At 51.3% G+C, this 22092-nt stretch overlaps 2 protein-coding genes across 2 annotated transcripts; both read right to left on the reverse strand.

Moving 5' to 3' along the window:
• Positions 1-4659: 4659 nt before the first annotated feature.
• LOC137161665 (receptor-transporting protein 3-like) lies at positions 4660-8662 on the reverse strand. Its single transcript, XM_067561046.1, has 4 exons — positions 8603-8662; positions 8299-8412; positions 7153-7325; positions 4660-5200 (listed from the first exon to the last, which is right to left on the reverse strand). The coding sequence occupies exons 1-4, from the start codon at positions 8660-8662 to the stop codon at positions 4660-4662; spliced, it is 888 nt and encodes a 295-aa protein (XP_067417147.1).
• Positions 8663-9332: 670 nt separating this feature from the next.
• On the reverse strand, positions 9333-10436 carry LOC137161642 (receptor-transporting protein 3-like). Its single transcript, XM_067561025.1, has 2 exons — positions 10291-10436; positions 9333-9870 (listed from the first exon to the last, which is right to left on the reverse strand). Exons 1-2 carry the CDS (start codon positions 10434-10436, stop codon positions 9333-9335), a joined length of 684 nt encoding a protein of 227 aa, XP_067417126.1.
• Between the last annotated feature and the right edge of the window lie 11656 nt (positions 10437-22092).

Below are 22092 nucleotides of genomic sequence, written 5' to 3' on the forward strand. Positions count from 1 at the left end.
CTTAGTTAGAATGCCCAGCTGCATGCAGAGAGGTTCGCAGAAAGCAAGCAGGACAATTAACTCTCAATCACAGCAACATTCGCACAGCTAAAAGATTGCAGCAGAAATTTTCAAATATCTTAGCTGGCTACAAGATAAAATACAGAGGAGCTCTGAGCTTGGGACTCGCTAGTGATTGCCCAGCTGAGATTTTAGGCCAGCCGTATGTTTGACTAAATTCAGACTTGGTTGCTTCAGGATGGATTCTGTGTAAGGCAGGGATTCTCAAACTGAGGGTTGTCACCCCTGAGTGACCTGAGGGGGTCACAAGGTTATTATGGGAGGGGTCACAAGCTGTCAGTCCCTGTGCATGCTGGTAAGGATGACATGGCATGGGGGGGGGGAAGGGGGTTTGTCACAGCCTGAAATATTTTCAAAGGGGGTCCCTGCAAAAGATGTTTGAGAACCCCAGGTGTATGGCCAGAGAAATATTTCTGAGAATCTATCTATCTATCGATTGATCTAATCTATCTATCTATCGATCCATCTATCGATCTACCTACCTAACAGAGTGTTATACTACTGCCCACCATTGTAACAGCTGATTACTTTCCAAGTACAATCGAAAGCAACAACGAAGTCCATAGTGGACTTTATGGCACGTCTCCCTTTTCCGGGGAAAACCTCTGCTTGGGGTAGGGTTTACATTGGTTTCGATTTTATAAATCTCCATTTGTCTTTGGTTGGTCGGGGTTTATTAGGTGGAAGGGGCAAAACTGAGACAAGGAAAGGAACGTTCATTGCCTTGCACTTAACGGCACAGACCCCTGATGGAGCTTTAACCAAACCCGGCTTTCATGGGGTAAGCCTGTCTAGGGTGTCCAGCTGTCCCGATTTTACAGGAACAGTCCCGATATTGGAGGTCTTTTCTTATGGAGGCACCTATTGCCCTGCACCTCCTGTCCCGATTTTTCACACTTGCCAGCTGGTCACCCCAAGTCTGTCCTGCCCCAAAGCCTCCCTGTATCAAAAAAAGGCGATAAATAGGCGGTTTGAAGCGTTGCCCGGGAGGAATAAAATCTCAGTCTAAGAGCACACAGACGCCATCTGCAGGACCAGGTTCGATGCAACACTTTGCTTGATGCCTCTCCCCTCTGGGTCCAGGACAGAGATTCTATTTCACACTCTGCCTTCCATAAAAGGGGGGTAGGAATGGGGCTTGCCCCGGCGAAGGTGGGAAACTCAGCACAGAAGGATGTTGGGGGAGTGCTGCCCAGCTGCAACGCTGTACAGTGGCATGTCTGATGGCCTGGAATAGAAAATGCTTACGAGGAGGGATGCTCGGTGCCGACTGATCTGTGTAACTCAGAACAGCACCTTCTTGAGCAGAGTCAGCACTGCACTTCGGATACAAGAGAGATGGGCAGAGCGGGAGCTTCCAAACATCCAGATGGAGGGTGGGGTGGATTGCACCCTCAGCAAGTTGGCAGATGACACTACGCTGCGGGGAGGGGTGGATACCCTGGAGGGTAGGGATAGGATACAGAGAGACCTAGACAAATTAGAGGATTGGGCCAAAAGAAATCTGTTGAGGTTCAACGAGGAAGGATCCCATGCACTGCTACAGACGGGGGACCGACTGGCAAGGCAGCAGTTCTCCGGAAAAGGACCTGGGGGTTACAGTCAACAAGAAGCTGGATATGAGTCAGCTGTGTGCCCTGGTTGCCAAGAAAGCTAATAGCGTATTGGGCTGCGTTAGTAGGAGCATTGCCAGCAGATGGAGGGAAGTGATTAGTCCCCTCTATTTGGCACTGGTGGGGCCACATTTGGAGTATTGTGTCCAGTTTTGGGCCCCCCACTACAAAAAGGATGTGGACAAATTGGAGAGAGTCCAGAGGAGGGCAATGAAAATGATGTAGGGGGCTGGAGCACAGGACTTATGAGGAGAGGCTGAGGGAACTAGACTTATTTAGTCTGCAAAAGAGAAAAGTGAGGCAGGGATATTTGATAGCAGCTTTCAACTACCTGAAGGGGGGTTCCAGGGCGGATGGAGCTAGGCTGTTCTCAGTGGTGGCAGTGACAGAACAAGGAGCAATGGTCTCAAGTTGCAGTGGGGAAGGTCTAGGTTAGAATTAGGAAAATGTTTTCTCCAGGAGGGTGGTGAAGCACTGGAATGGGTTACCTAGGGAGCCGGTGGAATCTCCATCTTTAGAGGTTTTCAAGGTCTGGCTTGACAAAGCCCTGGCTGGGATGATTTAGCAGAGGTTAGTCCTGCTTTGAGCAGGGGGTTGGACTAGATACCTCCTGAGGTCCCTTCCAACCCTAATCTTCTCTGATTCTAATACTGCAACCCCATGGACTCTGGAAATGCCAGAACGAAGGTTGCCCGTGCAGCATTAACTAAGCCCCTTGTGTGCATGAATTATGATAATGTAATTGACATGCTCACATACGATTTTTCCTCTGCTTCTTTCAGTGCAAAAGAGGGATGGTGCTCGGGAGACGAAGCAGGGTGGAGACGTGAATGAGGCTGGAGGGCCCCTTCCTCATTTAGTGCAGAAAGTGGAAGAGGTGTACTTATTGCCAGTACTGTGACAGGTAAGCATAGGCTCGGCCCCCCTCAGTCAAGGGAGAGGAACTATTGACCCCAGGCTACAAAAGAACCCTTGCAACGGTGGGTCAGTTGTACAGTCAGTTGCTTGGCCAACCTTTGGTTCATGATGAAATATATGCAAGAGACTAAATAACTCATGTCAGTCGGGTTTATTAATATGGGACAAGATTCTCTACAATACAGAAGAGCCGTCTCATGTAGCACTGTGACATACCCCTTACACAAGACATCCCTAATAGCTATTTTTTTAACCCTACTTATCTACCAGCAAAAGCTAGTATATACATCACCTGAAACTGGATTTAATTAATCAGCGTTTCACTGTGTTTGTTTCTGACACCATGATGTACCCCTTTATCTTTTGCTCTGACCACATGCATGCCAGGTACTAAGGGGCGTGAAGACACTCTTTAGGCCTGTACCAGGGTAAAGAGGCTTATCTGGGTAACTCCCTTTCTGTGGCTATGCGGAAATGATCGTATGTCCTGTTACTGACAGTTTTCTCATCTACTGAAGCCAAAACTTATTTCAGCTAATGCGAGATGTTATGGGACACTTAGAGTAATTGAACAGGATTATAATAAAGGGACAGACCAATCTGGGCTATATAACTGCTATATTAATGCTTAATAATGTGCATAATTAAGTGCTTGGAATATATATTGTGGGTGATATTATCAGCATAAAACATACGTATGCGAGCCAGCATATATTAGTCAACAGGAACAACAAATTTCAAGGGCAACCCAAAGAGTTGCTTCACTGTTAACCACAACATTACAAGTGTGGCTTTGTAACTACCCAACCTGCATCATGGCGTTTAAAGAGACAGCAACTAAACTTACCATAACCATGGCTTTTACAGTGGCTTGATTTTTTTTTTTTAAAGAGACACAAAATTGTCGATGAAACGATTCATTTCTTCTGTAAGGGAAAAACGGGTGACAAACACAAAAAGTGGCTGAATACATAGCAATGAAGCAGTAGGTGTTACGAGTCGCGTTAGGTATACCTATTTTCGGAAAAGTTACATCCCCCATTTTGGGCACGTGTAGTCTAGAGAGGAGAAGGCTGAGGGAGGATATGATAACGCTCTTCAACTATGTCAAAGGCAAGAGGACGGTGATCAATCGTTCTCTATGTCCGCTGAGGGTAGGACAACAAGTAATGGGCTTACTCCGCAGCCATGGTGATTTAGGTTGGATATCAGGGATAGTTAACTGGAGCAGGTTAGCTAGGAAAGTTGTGGAATTTCCGTCACTCTGAACACCTCTGAAAAAAGGAAGGGTTTTTGAAAGTGGGGGATGCATTTAAAGGCATCATTAATTGCAAGGCATAATAAAAGCAATTGCATATCTGCTGCTGTGACCCCACACCCACTGCATCCCTCATTGGAAACAGATCATTAGTGAACGGCTAAGGAGATGGTGGTGTGAGTGCATCAGTCCCTCTCCTCTGGATGGGGACAAGTTACTGGGGAAGAGAGAAACTCCTTGGGCCAGATCCTCTGCTAGTCAAATCAACATAGCTTCACTGGCCCCAGGGAACCCCTCCCGCCACCCCAGCAGAGACAGGGGGAGTGGCCCCTCCCGTGATGCAGATGATCCAGGGTGTATGTGGGACACCTGAACACAAGAGCAGCTACCGTCAGGTCCATCCTCCCCTGGGCAGCAAAGCCCCCTCTGGGGTCCTGCCCTGCCCCGCTCTGCAGGTACAAGGTGGAGGTGGAGCATGAGGGTTTGACGGGGCAGAGGGCCTGATCTAATGCCCACTGGAGTCAGTGGGAGACTTTCCATTGGTTCCACTGGGCACTGGATCAGACCCACGGAGAGGGGCACAGGGGCCCACCAGAGGGGTCATAATGTGCCCTCTTGCTTTTGAGGAGGCCTTTTTTTTTACAGCACCTGTTTATTACCCTGGTGCCTTATGAACGGGCATTTCATGGAAACATTCAGCTCGGTGTGAGTTCCCAGGCAAACGGCTCGGACCTTTTTTCTTTTCTTTTTTCATGAAAACGCAAGGTGCATTAGGATGATATCAGGGAACCATTCTGAGCGCTGGATTTCCTACTTCCCACTGAAAAGCATAAAAAACATGAGCAAAGCCACCACAACAGGTAGCACATAACACAAGAGCTTGCAGTAGCTTCCTATAGCTGCTCCCCACGAAGCCGACTGGTCCGGGCGAGAGGTTGCAGCCAGAGAAGTGGCGGTATCGAATCTGTTGGCCGAGGAGCAGGGCTGGATCTGCAGGGCTGTGCCTTTCAGATAACAGATCCCCAGAACACACCCCTCGCAACGGGTCGTGTCATGGGGCCCTTCCACATCTTCTTCGACAATGGGGTCAGCTAAATCACGGTTTGCGAAGAACTCTTGGTAGCATTTCTCATGGATCTTCAGCACCAAGTTGTCCAGGATCATCTCAGTGTTCTCTGGGCTGAATGTGGGCTTCTCAAACTTAGCTCCAGAGCACTTATTACACTTCTGTCCACAGACCCTCACCTTCACCTGGCCCTGGCCCCGGCCCCGTCTCCGGCCCAGGTGCATGTGAAAGAGAATGAGCACTTGAGCCGATGGCCAGTGACGGGGACAGCGTGAGCATTGAAACCTACAGGGGGGAAAGGAGGGGACATTTAACCCGGCTCCCACACCAGCCCCCAAACTCAATGCAGAGAAAGACTCATCCACTAACATTGGGCTTGATCCTGCAAGATGCTGGGCCTCCCCAAATCCTGTTGCTGTCCGTGGAAGCACGGCTCAGCAGCGCTCAGCACTCAGCAGGATCAAGCCTCCACACGGCATCATCCTAAGAGCAGTCGCTCGCATTCACCGTCCCTCCTGAAGGATCATTCAACATGTGAGGTTTCAAAGCCTGCCCCCGTCGGACTCAATGGGAGTTTTGCCCTTTCTACAAACATTGCCAACTCAGATGACTCCCCCAGTGGAAAGCTCCAATGCAATTAAGTTTCCTCCTCTAGTTCTAGATGAGCAAAGACTCCACTTAAGAATCAATTAGAGGAAAACCCAGCATGCATTCCAAGTCAGGTTTCACTGGGGAAGGTAGCCATTTCCTCCACACGGGCTCGGCTCTCCACTGGCTCATTTCAGGCCGCACTCCCACTGCAGCTTTGCAACTGATTTATAAGCAAGCCTTTTGAGCAGGACTGTGCCAATTTACAATTGAAGTCTAGACCCATTAAGAAGCAGCCTCCAATCAGAATGTGTTTGTATTTGTGGATCAGTGTCTCACCCATAACTAGAGAGGAGCAAAAAATTCATTTGGAATAAATGTATTCCTCAAATTTCTTCTTTCCTTCTGTACATGCCGGCTAGCAGATCACCGTTGTTTTGACCACTGCCTATCCCACTGACCAGTGCTGTCTAAATGTTTTCTGGTACTGTCTGTATCCATCTTTTGTCTTAGACTTAGATTGTAACTGGGTCTCCTGGGTGCTATGATAATACAAACAATAAGTGGTGGTGATAATAATACTTTATTAGAGGGAGAATCTCTGTGAATAATTCTTGGCCTACTGTCCCTTTGTGAGTATTCGAAATGTGATCAGTGTTGATTGGCCACGGATATCGCATGATGTGTCTGTGTTCCCTGGTTGGAAGAGCATAGCTCTTGGATGAAACTGTCTGGGGTGAAGGCTTGCAGTCAGTTATGAAACTGAAATATGCATATATTCTGCAATAGTAAATTCACTGTTCCCACCAATCTTCTGCTTGTTTGCTAATCTGCTGATGGAAATTCAAGGGAATTTATTTAAATACTCCCTCTTGCTCTAACCGTGACCTCATTGTAGTACAAGGGGCCTACCATCAATCAAACATTATCCGTGCCCACCTGTTATCGGAAGTCCTGCCCCATCCACCCACCTGTCACCGGAAGTCCCGTCCCATCCGGTCACCTGACTTCCAGCCCTGCTCCGGAGGCTCCGCCCCTTTGATCCGTAAGCCCCGCCCCTTCCCCTTAAGCCCCGCCCCTGTCGCCGGAAATCCCACCCCGCCAGTAACCTGACATCCGCTCCTGCCCCGGGTTATGACTTCTGGGTCAAGATGGGCACCTGACCAGAAGCGGGTGGTCCAATCCCACTCTCGGGGCAGTCCCACAGGGCAAAACCCCCTCCCATTGGTGGGGAGTGGGTGGGAGGCATTCTCGGAGGGGTCGCACCACCCATTTCCCATCTGATTGATGGTAGGCCCCTTGTACTACTCCTCATTTCCACAACTGGGGAGGGTGTGTCACAATTTCCTGCTCTTCAGATGTTTACAGTGCTGGAAAATGCTAATTACCAGGAAGCAAATGTTTCATGCAGTCACCATGACTCACCAGCATTAACGACTGGGAGCGGTGCCAGTAAATCCCTTTTACACATGTGTGCTGTGAACCTAAGGACTAGCCCAACAGATCATAAAATCACAGCTATTCCCAAATCTCTCTCACCCGCCCTCCCTGCTTCATTCCCCCACTGAAACAAGTGCCATGGCTCTGTGCCCTGGGAGATGTTCACCTGTGAACATCATTCTCTGCCCTGTTTCTCTGCTCCCCCTCACCTGCCAAATGCTTTTCTTTGCTGGTATAGGTGCCATCCACGTTCTGGGTTGCGAGGATTGAGGTTATCCTCCAAGGTGAGAGACCAGCTGTCCTCTGGCTTCTCCTGTGCCATCTTCAGATCAAACTTCCGCTGCCAGGTTTTCATGTTCTCACCTTCCCCTTCACAGCCTCCCTGGGGCGGGGGGGATTATTGTCTGAACCCAGCCTGTGATTTATTTAAGGAAGGCGGGAGCAGGTGGGTCTCCCAGGTGTGCAGCCTTCCCCCTCGGTCTCCGAGGAACTGCCTTGCGCTGCCTGGCTCCTTTGGCTTGTTCCTGTGGGCTCAGGACCCTGAGTGTGGAATCAACTCAGTGCTTGTGAGAAATGAAACTGAAAGGGAACTAATGTGCTGTGTCTGTACAGGACTTCCCTGCCCACAGGGATCGACTGTACAGTATTTACCCTGAGCCGGATTCAGCCCTGGGACCACACAGCCTTGCCGTAGCTTTCTCCCCCGGTGGAACTCCCTTCATGCACACACAGCGACCCCACATGGACAGAGCTCCGCAGATTGGGAGGGCCGCATCGGCAGCAGACCCCGCTATATCCCCGCTGACATTGCAGGAATTGACTCCCTCCTGCGGCATCTACCTGCCTTTCCTATGCAGCACCAGGGAGCGCTGCTTCAGGGAGAAAGGGCCAGGATTAGCAGCCAGAGCAGAGGGTCTCTGGATCAGCATTTTTGCCCTCTGCACCGTTCAGGCGTCCTTGGGAAGCAGGTGTCAGCCCTCTCCTCATCCAGAGGCTGCAAATCCCTCCTGCGAAGAGCCGTGTAACGACTGATGCACAAGGACCCATTTTCAGGGCACAAAGCGTTTTATTGGTCCTACGACCTCAGGAACTATGTATCCTTCAGCTCAGTCTATTAGCACCTGCTCTAATACCTAGTTGCACATATACTCACACAGCGCACTCTTGTCACAGCACCCTTTAAAGAGGAGAACTTGCAAGGGCTTGGTAGCAGACTTTCCGTGCCTCCCCGAGATTTTGTCACAGCCAGGCGACAACTGGCCCATGGGACCGAGCGGTTTCCTGGACGTTTCATGGCAATGCACCAAACCTTCATTTAACATCAAGAGCTGAAGCCCTGGCCCAATCAGCCTTACAGACAAAGGGCCACCGGTCATGAAACAGCCTCCCATCTGCGTGTAGGAAATCGTGTGCCTACAGTCGCTACGATTACAGGTATCACTGAGTTCCAGAGAGGTAGCCATGTTACTCTGTATACAGCAAAAACAACGAGAGTTCAGCAGCACTTTAAAGGCTAAGAAATTTATTTTCTGCAAAGGGTTTTGCAGGTTCAAGAATCAGCGAAGCTATCAGTAATTCCTTGAACTGACTAGGATCAGCGGAGCGAATTCAAAGTCCTTTTGCCTGGCGTACATCTTTCTGTTCTATTGCTCGACTTACCCAGGTCTGGATCCTGTGAAAGATACATACGCTCTGAAAACTGACCATGTAAAACGGCATTTAGGGTCCATAGCTACCATCCCTCAATGGCGGCTGGATGAAATCTGCTCAGCTGGCAGATAAAAAGATATGTTTTCCAGCTCTCAGCCCAGTGCATATACATGTAAATTATCTAGTATTACTAGGCTTGGCAGAATGTGATTATTTATATAATTTTGACAGAAAATATCCAGGGTTATTTTTAAGCATTTTTTTTTTTAATTTTTACTCTCTGTAAATTTTCACAGCTGCAAAAAATAATGCACTTTTTTTTTTTGCACATTTTTATTGATTTAAATTTTCATGCTGGTGGGAAATCATGAGGCAGTCATGCCATGGGTGAGGTTCGAGGGCCAGACGATAATTATTTAATGACAGTCAATGTTGAGATTGAAAAAGTCAAAGTGACACTCATAACTGTCAAAGCAGAAATTGTCAATAACAGGTCAAAATTTACAGAGTAAATATCCTGAAATCAAACTCTAACAAGGTCTCAAGAAGTACTTTTCTTACTTTGCCTATCGGTAAATTTCTTTCACTGATGGAAATATTTTTTCATTGGTTCATGTGTGTGTGGTGAAAATTAGCATTTACTGACATTTACAGATAAAGCTTTTCTCCTTCCAAGCTCAATTGTTATCCATGTTGTTACGGTTCAGTTACATTAGGGTGTGTGGGTGGCAAATTTCCACTACCTGGTTAAGAAATAAACCAGAACAAAAATGATCACGGCCAATAATATGACCAAGCAACAAGTGAAGAAACAGCAGCGCCACCAGTCACAGCTGCTCCCCGTCTCTTCTTCACTCCCTTCTTGATGGGCAGGGATGATGGGTGGAAATAGAGAAGCGGGTCTAAAGAAGGTGTTGGCTGGTTCTTGGGCTTCATTTTTCAGGTAACAGATGCCCAGCCGGCAGGCTTCACAGCGGGCACTCTCGTGCGGCCCTGTCGTCTGATCTTCCACGACGATCTTGGACAGATCGTTGGGATTGATGGGCTCCCGGTAGCATTTCCCGCGAATCTTCAGCATCAGGTTATCCAGTACTTTCTCGACGTCCTCCTGGCTGAATTCAGGCGGTTCCAGTTGGGGCACGAGGCATCTCTTGCACTCTTGTCTGAAGAGTCTCACCCTCACCCGGCCCCGCCTCTGCTTCCGGTCCAGGTGCATGTGGAAGAGAATGTGCACCTGTGCTGAATGCCAGCTATGCCAGCACTGCGAGCACTGGAACCTACGAGGAGAAAGCAGGAGACAAAACTTAACCCAGATTCGAAGCCCGGAACCGGCTGCAGCTGCCACTCTGAGAATCCAGCCTCTGTCTCGCAGGATGTGCTCAGGAGTGCCGTAACAGGAGGGGTAGAGGGACGGGTGCAGGTAGTTATTACTCTACAGGGCGCCATCTGCTCGCACTGAGGAATGTACAGTATTGCTCATTAGTTAGCCGGTTCAATGCAGCTGGAGCTGTTCCATGTGATCAAAAAAGCTGTTTCCCCTTCAAATAAACATTTAGGAGGAAAATGTGCCACCAGCCCAACTCTTTGCAAATTCATCCTTCCTTCAATCAGCTCTTAACAGCCTGTGTCAGGGCTAAGAAGGGAAGATGCTCACCAAGCCCTTTGCTAACCCTGTTCTCCTGCTGCATACTCCTCACCTGGCGAACGCATGGTGTTGCAGGAATTGTTTCCATCCAGGGTCCAGGTCATTGGACTGAAGGTTATAATCCTCCTTCAGAGTCCACTTGTCTCCTGGCTTCACCTGCCCAATCTTCTGAGCAAACGTTTGCTGCCATATCTCCATGGTTCCAACTCATCTGCCTTTGAGCTGGTTTCGCTTCTGGACTGTGACCAGGAACTGCTGAAGGGATTCGGCCTGAAATTGAGTCTCCTGGCTTGTGACCTCCACCTCTGTGGCTGGGGAAGAAAGACCTTTGAGGGTTGCTTCCCTTTGTCCAGCAACAGGCACCCCCCTGGGCACCGAGTTTTGTGTTTGTGAAGGGTGACTTTTGCTCCCAAGACAAAGTCCCGGAGCTGAGTCACACCCAGAGTGACTCTGCTGATACCACTGGGGCTCTGAGAGGTGCCAGCCGGGGCAGAGTTTAGCCACAACACAATACAGAGCAGATCTCCCCAAGCTCTCTGCACCTGCGGGCTGTGGGGAGTGAATCAGTGGAAATGCATTCTGGCGGCTCTGTATTGTCAGTGTCTCTGGGCATCTCCCACACCAACCCACCGCTCCAGCCAGTCTGGGTGTGCTTAGGAAGTGCCCTGGGGAATGTTGTCACTCGAGGGGTTTGAATGATAATGATTAAATTAGTATCAGGATGTTTCTAGCCCCCCAAAGGAACTGGCTGCCTGACAAATGCCTAGCAAAGACAGCTCTCTGCCCCAAAGCGTTTACAGTCTAGATACACGACATTCGGCAGGGGGATTCAGAGAAAGAAACACAATTCACCCCTTTCCTTGCTATTTGCATTTTGCTTTAACCCAGTTTCTATACGTTTGTCCACCCCAGGCTAGGATTTTTAGTGGCCATAGGCAAGCACTAGCCATTCTGGTCAATCTCTCACCGCCTCCCCCAATGATTTCCCCTCCCTATACCCATAATCTCCCGCCCACAGCTTCTTAGGGTCTTTTCCCACCCCCATCAAAAACGCATTACAACGTTTCTTGTAAGAATGTTGTTTGCATCCCGTCTTCATTTCCCCGGCTCCTCTCCTGATGCCAGGCTTTTGATCTTGCCTGTCTCCCAGCCAGCCAGGGCAGCTGAAAGCAAGGGAGTGGCTCGGTAAACAAACCAAAATCTCTAGTTACAGAGACAGAGAATTGCCTTTTCTATTTCGTTCTGGCCAGCTTGGGCCAGGTTGTTTCTTAGGTTGTAAACTCTTCAGGGCAGGGACCACCTCTGTCTCTACTGTGCCAGGCACAACCGGGCCACAATCCTGACGGAGCCTGCGGGCACTGCCATATATACACAACTATAATTCATCAGAAAGTCCATGCGATGGTCAATCTAGTAATTGCCCCACCACCTAGCATCTGGCTAACACCCTTCCTCCCCCATACCCACATGCAATTGTGACCCTGCATCTCAGTCAGACTTAGGACCATAGAGATATAGGGACAAAGGACAGGAAGAGACCAGCCTGTGTCATCGAGCCCAACCCCTGGCTATCCCAGGCAGCCCGGTCATATAATCACATTCAGAAATGTCTCAAGCTCCATCTTCAGCCCACACTGAGGGCTGTTCCCGATCCTCACTCCTCTGATGGTTAGAAATCTTTACTCCTGGCCAGTTTATAGCCATTTGTTCTTGACTTAAAAACCAGAGTTGATTAAACAGGGACAATAAAATGAGGAGTCACCAGCGAGGCGGTCAGCGCTGCTGAAGAGGATCTGGGGGTTATAGCGGATCACAAACTGAATATGAGTCCAAAATGTGCTGCAGCTGTGAAAAGGCTAATATCATTCGGGGCGTATTAAAAGGTGTAAGGTATGTGAAACACAGGCAGTAATTAATTGTCTTACTCTCCTCGACACAGGCTCCAGCTGGAGTCCTGTGTCCAGTTCTGGGCACCACACTTTAGGAAAGATGTGCATAAATTGGAAAGTCCAGAGAAAAGCAACAAAAATGAGAGAAGGCTTAGAAACCCTGACCTGCGAGGAAAGGTAAAAAACTGGGCAGGTTTAGTCTTGAGAGAAGACTGAGGGGGGGACCTGATAAGTCTTCAAATATGTTAAGGGCTGTTATGAACAGGATGGGGATCAAATGTTCTTCATGTGCACTGACGGTAGGACAAGAAGTAATGGGCTTAACCCACAACAAGGGAGATTCAGGTTAGATATTAGGGGAAACTTTCTGACGCTAAGGGTGAGAAGCAATAGACAGGCTTCCAAGGGAGGCTGTGGAACCCCCACCACTAGAGGTTTTTGGACAAACACCTGTCAGGGATGATCTAGGTTTACTTGATCTGGTTTCAGTGCAAGGGGGCTGGACTTGGTGACTTCACTAGGTCCCTCCCAGCCCTGTATTTCTATGATTCTAGGAAATAGTTGCCATCTCAACAAAAAAAGGAGCAACTCACTTATGCCAACAGCCCTTGAATTTTTAGCCCTTGAACTTTTTTCCGAGTGTGAACCACGTGTTAATAAAGAGTTTAGTTAGATTGCAGGGAAGGGGCTGTCTTTTTGTTCTGTCTGTACAGTGCCTAGCACAATGGGGGCCTGGTCCATGACTGGGGCTCACAGTGATTCCTATAATGCAAGAAGAATAAGAAAGACGCTGTCCCGTGGCCCTCTTTTCTGCCCGTCTGGAACTGCACAGACCATTCACACTCATATAACATCCTTGGGACAACTACAGCCTTCGCTTACTTCAAAAAGTAACATGACCGATGTATTCACATTAGGAACCTCAGCATATTAGCCGACTTTCTATAGGTTATCAGTGGCCCACAAACCATCCTCTGAGAGCCAGGTTTATACACCAAATACTATTTAATCATCGACAGTGAAAAAACTGAACTCAGGAATTATTGACTCAAACTGGTGGAAGGAATTTGTCCAATAAACTATCTGACTAGTCCTGCCTAATGCTCAGCTTTGGGTTACCGATAGCCAACTCCAGGGAATGAAACGGGGCAGCTGCAATGCAATTACATTCCCTCCCCCTCTGACTTTCTCTTGAGAGCTCAATGCTGGGAAATGTCCCACATGGGACTCAGTGCCCTGGGCTTGGGGGAAAAGAAAAGGAGTGGGAGATTTTGTTATGAGGCCAAATCAGGGACAAGACTAAATTGCTGAGTCTGGAGGGGTGAGCCAGCGTGCGAGCGATTGTAGGACACAGTGGCGGGGTTTCCTTCGGCGATACCTCAGGTGAAGGTGAGGGAAGTGTACAAGACTCCTTGTTTCAGGGCATTTCCCAGCAGCTATGGGGCAAAAGCTAACGAGAGCGGGGATCAGGAAGGTGTTTCCTCTATGGGAAAGTTATTTCCTAGCTGTCCAACCGGGGGCTGGTGCTGGTTGGTGTCAGAGACAGGACACTGGGCTAGATGAACCACTGGGCTGCTCCGATCTGGCTATTCCTGGGAAGGTGGGTAGGGTTAATAGGGAGAAGCAGCGAGTATCGTGTAGATGCAATGCTTTATGGAGCGAGTACAGGTGGGAAATTGTTTCTTCTGGTGAGCGTGGGGGAATCAGTCTTTATTACGATACTGTCTGATGAGATCCTTTTCCCTGAAGTCTCAGTTTGATGCTTTACTACTTTGGATCTTTGCTAGAACTGTCGCTAGGTCTTGGAACCAATGACATTTCCTTTGGAGAAGGAATCTCTTCCGCTGGCCTCAGCCACGTCTCTACAATCATTCCACACAAAGAAACCCAGGCAAACAAGCTACACATCAGAGGGAAAAGATTTCTTTTCTCTGATGTGGGGTTTGTTATTTGTTCTCGTTTGTAGGACAGCAGTGGTGAGGGCCCCCAATCCCAGACCAGGGCCTCTCTGTGTAAGGTGCTGCACAAGAACATAAAGAGATGGTCACTGCCCCCCAAAAGTTTACCCCATAGGTAGGTGAGACACAGCAATTGGATGGCACCAGGAAGCAATTGCAAGAGCTCTGGCAGGTGGCTGGAGGGGGGCATTTTGTGCGGTGCCTGTATTACTGCACTGCAATGTGTCTGGAAAGATGCACTCAGCCGGTCAAGCTGGGAGGGGTGCATCCCTCCAGCGCAGGGCTTTGTAGACTGTCCAGGAGCACCAGGTAAAAGCCAGAATGTCACACTCTGCTTGGCTGGGGAGGGGTCTCCTGCCTAATGGCATTGCTCGTTTGCACAAGTATCTTACTTGCCAGACTGGTGCGGTGCTGGGAAATGCAGGGTGCAAGGCCCAGAGCCGCACCTGGGAATGCTGCTGCGGGGACTCCCTGGCCATTTCAGCAGGCCAAGGGAGGGGAGGCTGGCGGAGATCTTTAGAGTTCCAGTGAAAGGAAGGAAACTGGGATGAAAACAAACGGGATCAGACAAGCCACAACCTCCAAACAAACCCAAAAGGGCTAAAGCCCCACTCCAGGGAGCCCTAGGAGGGCTTCCAGCACCTAGCCTCCTTCCACACTCCCTCTTGTCAGAGACCAAATCCCCACTGACTCCTGCACCCACCCAGCCAATAACTCCTGGGGCTTTGCATCACTCCCCTTTATAACTTCACCTGGCCCAGTAACCAGCTGCACCTGGCTACCCCAGTCTCCCTGGCTGGGTGATTAGCCTAGAACGGGGAGCTGTGGTGTTTTCTCTGCACAGGGAGAGGCTGTTACACACACACACACACACACACACACACCTATGTGTCAGTTACCTGCTGCCAGCTCTCCAGGTCCCTTTGCTGCCGGAGCCATTTCATGTGGTCGCCTCTGGTTCCTGAGCTGGTTTTGAAGGGCGCAGCACAGAAACAGACTTTCCCTGTTCACAGCTGGGGCACAGCCGCTTGTGTGGGCTGCTGGCTTTTGCCCTTCATTTTCACCACGGACAGACAAAACACCCCCCCACATCCCACCCCACCCCCGCTGCTCAGGGTGTTCCTTGAATTCCTAGTGGCAGGGTGACGTTCCCATCTTCCAGCCCCACCCCACCCCAGGCCCCCGCCGCAGTCTGGGGAGACTCCACGGATTGCTCTGGAGTTACCGGGACATCAGTGCCACCGAGATCATAACGTGGCCCAGGCGGCAGCGTGTGAAACACCAGACATGCAGGTGACAGGTCATTTTCACGCGGCCCCAGCATCCATTCATGGGCTCTTCCGTTTGGGCTCAGTCCCCACTACCAAACGGTGAGCTGTGTCTGATTTAGTGAGCGCTTCCCCACTGGATCCAAACTTCCACGGCTGATTAGCAAAGCGCCGTGACCTTTGCAGCTGGTGTGTGAGCCCTAGACAGACACTTCTTCCTCCTACACTGGAAACTGATGAAAAGCTTCGACGTCTCTGGGTGAGAGCTGTCATCAGCTCTGGTTCTCAGCCAGGCAACACCCAGTAGTGAATTGCCTGGGGAGGGGAGAGAGGGCTGGCTGGCTATCCACGGTCTGCCCAGAGCAGAACCCAAAACTCAGCATGTTCCCAAATCCCCCAGTGCAGGGTCAAGCCCGGGACTTGGATTTCCACCCCTGATGGCAGGGGCAGAACTATGGGCCCATGGTCTCCTAGTGAAGCATGGAGCGATGCCATCATGGGGGACGAACACCCCGGGCCTGCGAGGATGACGAGAGAGAACCGGCGACGTTAAAGCACCAGTCACCTGTTCATTTCTCTCACCTACAGGAGTTTAGACAGCCATAGATTAGCATTAGTATTTATTTATGGAACACGCTAGGCACTTTGCCAAACAAGGCGCCCCAAGTGCCTGCAGGTTAACTTTATATGTGCTATTATTATTGTTATCCATATTATTCTTATTATGCCAGCCGTGGGCCTAGGAACCCCAGTCCTGGCTCAGGGCTGCATTGTGTGATGCAGACATGAGTTACATGGGAGGAGAGGACGGATAAGGACTGGGGTCCCAGCACTCAGAGCACGTGGTCACTCGGTCATCGGACCTGCCCATCTTCCACTGGCATTCCTTTCTGAGATTTTCTGAGCAGGCTAGGGGATTTATAGAATCATAGAATCATAGAATCATAGAATATTAGAGTTGGAAGGGACCTCAGGAGGTCATCTAGTCCAACCCCCTGCTCAAAGCAGGACTAACCTCAGCTATATCATCCCAACCAGGGCTTTGTCAAGCCTCAGCTTAAAAACCTGTAAGGATGGAGATTCCACCACCTCCCTAGGTAACCCATTCCAATGCTTCACCACCCTCCTAGTAAAAAACTTTTTCCTAATGTCCAACCTAGACCTCCCCCTGCAACTTGAGACCGTTGCTCCTTGTTCTGTCATCTGCCACCACCGAGAACAGCCTAGCCCCATCCTCCCTGGAACCCCCTTTCAGGTAGTTAAAAGCTGCTATCAAATCCCCCCTCACTCTTCTCTTTTGCAGACTAAACAAGCCCAGTTCCCTCAGCCTCTCCTCATAAGTCCTGTGCTCCAGCCCCTAATCATTTTGGTTGCCCTCCGCTGCACTCTCTCCAAATTGTCCACATCTTTTTTGTAGTGGGGGGCCCAAAACTGGACACAGTATTCTAAATGCGGCCTCACCAATGCCGAATAGAGGGAAATAATCACTTCCCATGACCTGCTGGCAATGCCCCTCCTAATGCAGCCCAATATGCCATTAGCCTTCTTGACAACCAGGGCACACTGCTGACTCATAACCAGCTTTTTATCCACCGTTACCCCCAGGTCCTTTTCTGCAGAGCTGCTGCCCAGCTCGTCAGTCCCCAGTCTATAGCTGTGCATGGGATTCTTCCTTCCTAAGTGGAGGACTCTGCACTTGTCCTTGTTGAACCTCATTAGATTTCTTTTGGCCCAATCCTCCAGTTTGTTTAGGTCACTCTGTATCCTATCCCTACCCTCCAGGGTATCTACCACTCCCCCCAGCTTAGTGTCGTCCGCAAACTTGCTGAGGGTGCAATCTACCCCATCCTCCAGATCATTAATAATAATAATAATAATAATTTAGACACATGCCTTCCATTTATTTTAATGACAGGTGTGTCCAAAGCCTCCAGGCTGGACTACAAATCTCAGTCTGTTTTGAACGGTAGCAAAACACCCGTGAAGTTAGCCTGTCATCTGTGCACTGTAACTTTTCTTCCTGGTGCCCACACAAAGTGGAGTGGATGTGGTATGAGTAGCAGAGCCTCCCCTCCTAACCTCTGCTACAGCTGCGGAGGAAGGGGTCTGGTGTCTGAGTCTGTTCTTTTCCCCCGCAGGTAGCTAGCTGGTCCTGCATGCCCTTTAATCACCAAACTGGTTATGAGAAACGTGCCTGTGGCACATGGAAAGTAAACCAGCAGCTCATTCTAGGCCCTGCATCCAAAATGCACCCCACCTTAGAAAAGCTGGTGTCATGGAAATCAGCCCTCACCCTGTCACGGTCCCAACACTCAAATCATTACTCCTCGAGGTCTCATTGCGGGGCCGGGCTCTCTTTATTAAAGTCTCTGATTCGCTATTACTAAAGGGGACTTTCCCACTGCCACCCACGAGGCTGAAAGTGCACTGACGTCCTCTTCCATCTCACACACGCAACTGCCAGCCCGGCCCGGGCACCCTGCCTCTTCCCGGCAGTCGCTGTGGAAACGGAAGCGTGCCCTCCGGTGCCAGCGGTGGCATGGCCTAGCGTGGTAGGGTGCCACGCTGACACCTCAGCCGTGGCTGCTCCACAGAAGAAAGAGAGATTTTAATGAGGCCAACGCTAGCCACGGCCCAGCCTCTCGCTGTTTGTTCTTGAGGCTCCATTGACTGGGTGGAGCTGGCCCTTTCCCCTTCACCTCACCTTGCCACTTCTTCCTTCTCTCTCATCCGTCCTCCCCGGGGCCTGGGGCCAGAGCAGCCCCTGGCCTCCAACAATCTGCCAGCCTCCCCTCCCCCTATCACCGCTGGCTCCCTCTCTCCCATCGTGACCCACCCCCAGTAATTCTCTGTTCCCTGTACCAGACGCACAGTCCAAGCTCCCCGTCCTCTCTGGGGCCGCTGTGCGAACTGCCAGCTCCCTGCAGACACACGCTGCCCCTTCCTATGCCTCACATCTGGCTTTCAAGGATCCCCCGCTCTAGGTCTCCCCCTGCACCCCCGTCTCCCCGTGTGGCAGCGTGCAGAGTGCAGGCGCTGCACATGTAGCTATGCACCGCTGCGGAAGCCTCTGGCAGTGGGAGAGGCAGCGGGACAGGACGCTGTTAAGAAGAGCAGGGTAGACATCTGAGGCACGGCCTGGGCGTGCAGAGAGCTGTCTAGGCTACACACGCTGGCGTTCAGGCACGTAGGCCACTCTGTTCTCCTCTACCCGCCTCATCTGTGCTGCGCCATCTACACTGCTATTTCCACCCGTGCCAGCTGGGCGTGCGGCGTCTGTACGCTGCATGCTGCTCTAAGAGCAGCTGTGCCTGAGAGTAAGACTGGGCTAGTGGTTATGGCGCTGGGTTGGGGGTGCAGGAGGCCTGGGCTTAATTCTGTGCTCTGCCACTGACATCCTGTGCGACCTTGGGCACATCCCTTAGTCTCGCCGTGCCTCGGTTTCCCCATCTGCCCAGTGGAGCTAATAGCCCTGCCCTGCCTCCCAGAAGTGTTAGGAGGATGCATATGTTAATGACTGTGAAGTGCTCAAAGGGGGCCCATTAAGTAGCTAGATCCGCATGGTTCTTCAGTCTTCGTTGGTGCCAGCTGTGATGTAGACGCCTTTACACAGGGCAGTGACCAGCTACCAGCTCACCCCTGAGCCAGGCTAAATCCCTGTCTGTGACCAATCCTAGCCTAAGCCCTCCCCTTCCCCCACACTGTGTGGGATCCGAATACTTCAGGAGGTAGGATGGGAATGAGACCCAGAGACCTAGCTAAACTGCAGAGAAGAAATATCAGCCCAGGGCTCCTTGAGGTTCTGGAAAGGACACAGAAGTTGTGGGGGGACAGATGTAAAGCGGGGAATAGGAAGCTGTGCACCGCCACAGTGGAAACCCTCGTGATGCCCACAAAGACAAACTTCGGCGCCCCCTCTAGAAAAGTGGGGATCTGGCTGCTCCCTCCCCGGGGGACCCCCGCTGAGACGTGCTTCCTTTCCGAACCCTGGGGGCTGGAGTAGCAGGGTCGATTCCTCAGTACCTGGGAAGGGAGGAAGCCACAGAACAACGAGATGCCGGAGCAAACTCAAAGCAAAACTAGAGAAAGCAAAACGAGTCAACAGAGAGGAAATGCAGACTGAACGTAACACGCTCAGTGAAAGGCAGCCAAACCGCCCAAGCGGGGGAAAGATCATAGAATATTAGGGTAGGAAGGGACCTCAGGAGGTATCTAGTCCAACCCCCTGCTCAAAGCAGGACCAAGCCCAACTAAACCATCCCAGCCAGGGCTTTGTCAAGCCGCAGCTTTAACACCTCTAAAGATGGAGATTCCACCTCCTCCCTAGGTAACCCATTCCTGTCGAGATGCAGGCGAGTTTCTGAGAGAGGGAAATATAAGAGAGAGAAACTGGCTAGGAGGTGCCAGCTGACAGCATGTGCAGAAGCAGGGGCTGCAGGTGAACATATCCATAGATCCGCTGTTATTGCTTGTCCGGATGCAGGAATGGAAGCCTTATGTCTCAGCTCTCAGCCATCACAAGGCCCAGAGTGGTCCTCGGCCTTCGCCCATGAGAGTCAGTCACGAGCATGCTCCCAGTGCCTGGCTCAGGCTTAGCCAGCTAGGGACAGGCCCATCCCCGGATCCAAATTGCCCCAGAACCCTGATGCCTACTAACAGCACTTTGTCCTTCCACCCACGGCTCTCAAAGCCTCTAGAAGCACTAACGAAGGCTCACAGTTACCGACTGGAGCTGGGACGTCTCATTAGGCTCCCTGTTCACCGGCACACGGCAGCATGTTCCCAGTCGGGAGGAAAGCAAATATGGGACACACCGAAACTTCGAAACGAACCGAAATCACCTGGTTTCAGACACCTCTAACCAGGAGTCCAGGGAGGGTCGCCCATCCAGACACGAGGGTCTAGAAGAGGGGAACAGACAATTTGAAGAGATCCCCCGTGCTGCAGACGGGTGTGATGGTTCTCCCTAGGACCTCCCATGTAGGCAAAACTGAGGGTGGGGGAGATGTGGGGCGGGGCTGGGGTCACGTTGAGAAGGGTGGAGGGGGACCTCTTAACCAAGTCTCTGCCGGTGTTTGGCCGAGGAGTTTCGAGGGGACGTCACTGCAGTGAACCAGTCAGCTCAGCCCGCGGGGGGACGGCGGCTCTGGATGGCATTTATCCCAGTGGGTAGGAGAATGACACAGCAACCCTGAGCGTGACGGGTTCCTACCCAGCCGGCAGAGCGGCTCAAGGTATCGGTGGTCGGAAGTGGTTGCTCTAACTGACAGCCCGAAGCACACAGGAACAGGCGAGCTGCTGTGCAGACCACATTTACCGCGCTGGTGCCTACAAACCAGGCACTCCTGCCTCTGAAAGACGGGTTGCAGCAGGCCTGTGGGGCGCTCAGCGAGAGGACAAAGCAAGCCTGCCGTGGCTGTTGTGGGGGCCGGGGGGGAGGGGGGGGACACGAGTGGCCACAGACAGCTCCAGTAATTCACCGTCCAGCACGGGAGTGAACAGAGGCGGCAGCAGCTTTCCCAGTGGACCCACCTCTCCGCACAGTTTGGCTGTGAGAGTTGCAGAGAAGTGTGTGTGTGTGTGTGTGTGCGTGCATGCGTGTGTGCAGGTGTGGGAACAGAAGGAAACATTTCCCAGCAGCGGGATCGACTGTGCTATTAGACTGTGCTATCACCTCTCTCGGGAAGTGGTGGAATCCCACCTGCCTCGGTCATTTTAACCAGACGGTGCAAAGCCCTGGAGAACATGCCGTCAGGAGCCATTGTGCATTAGCGGCTGGCCCAGGCTGGTGTGAATGCAATAGTCCTGCTTCCCCAGTGACACACCCTTGCTGTAGTTACCAGACTGTGTGCTGGGATAAATGGTGACCCCAGGCACGAGAGCAAAGGACAGACTGCATTACGGCCGTCTGCAATCTAACGTTGCTGGGCCCAAGTCTTCTCTCCCTTCCGTCCGTGGGACTCGGGAGCAGCTCCGAGCGACGGCGTGGTAAAACTGCGGCAGGTCTTGCCTTCTCGCTGCTGTAACCCTGCTGGAATCCAGGGGGTCACACTGCCACCCAGCTGGAGTACGGGGCGGTGGTGAGCCGGGTTAGTCATTCTGGAGGCAGAACTCTTTCTGCGCAGCCGAAAGCTAAGCCCACCAAAACCACAGATCCCACCCTCTGTCTGAGCTGTGTTACTAGAAAGACCAAGTGCTGGAGCTTGAGTGCAGCCACGCGAATGTTCCTGAACGGCCGGAGGTCTCGCTGCAACCCCGCTGCACCTTGGCATCTTCCACCTTCGCGTGCTCGGTAGGCGAGGGCTGTCAGCGGGGAAGGCCAAGGTGATAACGGGGGGGGGGAGGGAGAGTGGAGGCTTTGCAGCACTAGCCTTTCCCCTCTGGAGGATCCACTGCCCAGCTTGCCCTAGGATCATACGTGACAATGAGTTTGTTGGGTCTCAGCTGCAGGGTGGACATTTCTGGCCATTGCAACTATTACCCCGCAGTTCAGTGCAGCCGGCAGCCTGTGCTCTAAACTGGAGCAGCAGGGGGTGGGAGGCTGCAGGTCGGGGCTGAGGACTGAGATGGCAGCCGCCCCTTGGGGCCTGTATGGAAAATGACGGTATGACTGAGCCGACCGCACTGATTTTCTCAGTTTCATACGAAGTGGAACTGGAACATCCTGACCCAGCATCCTCTCCACGATCTCCTGCTGGGAGGGGGGGCAACGAATGAACAAAGCCCCGTCCCTGCAATC

The sequence above is a fragment of the Emydura macquarii genome, unplaced genomic scaffold (genome assembly GCF_026122565.2).
Source record: "Emydura macquarii macquarii isolate MOO-44397 ecotype Brisbane River unplaced genomic scaffold, CSIRO-AGI_Emac_v2 contig_2365, whole genome shotgun sequence".
NCBI classification, from domain to species: domain Eukaryota; kingdom Metazoa; phylum Chordata; order Testudines; family Chelidae; genus Emydura; species Emydura macquarii.

Coding starts and splice junctions, on each gene's coding strand:
- LOC137161665 (XM_067561046.1), bottom strand. CDS start 8,662: ATGCCGTTTTACATGGTCAGTTTTCAGAGCGTATGTATCTTTCACAGG. Junction 7,326..8,298: donor TGACCGGTGGCCCTTTGTCT/GTAAGGCTGATT, acceptor CCCCCGCCCCAG/GGAGGCTGTGAAGGGGAAGG. Junction 5,201..7,152: donor CAAAGAAAAGCATTTGGCAG/GTGAGGGGGAGC, acceptor TCCCCCCTGTAG/GTTTCAATGCTCACGCTGTC.
- LOC137161642 (XM_067561025.1), bottom strand. CDS start 10,436: ATGGAGATATGGCAGCAAACGTTTGCTCAGAAGATTGGGCAGGTGAAG. Junction 9,871..10,290: donor CAACACCATGCGTTCGCCAG/GTGAGGAGTATG, acceptor TTCTCCTCGTAG/GTTCCAGTGCTCGCAGTGCT.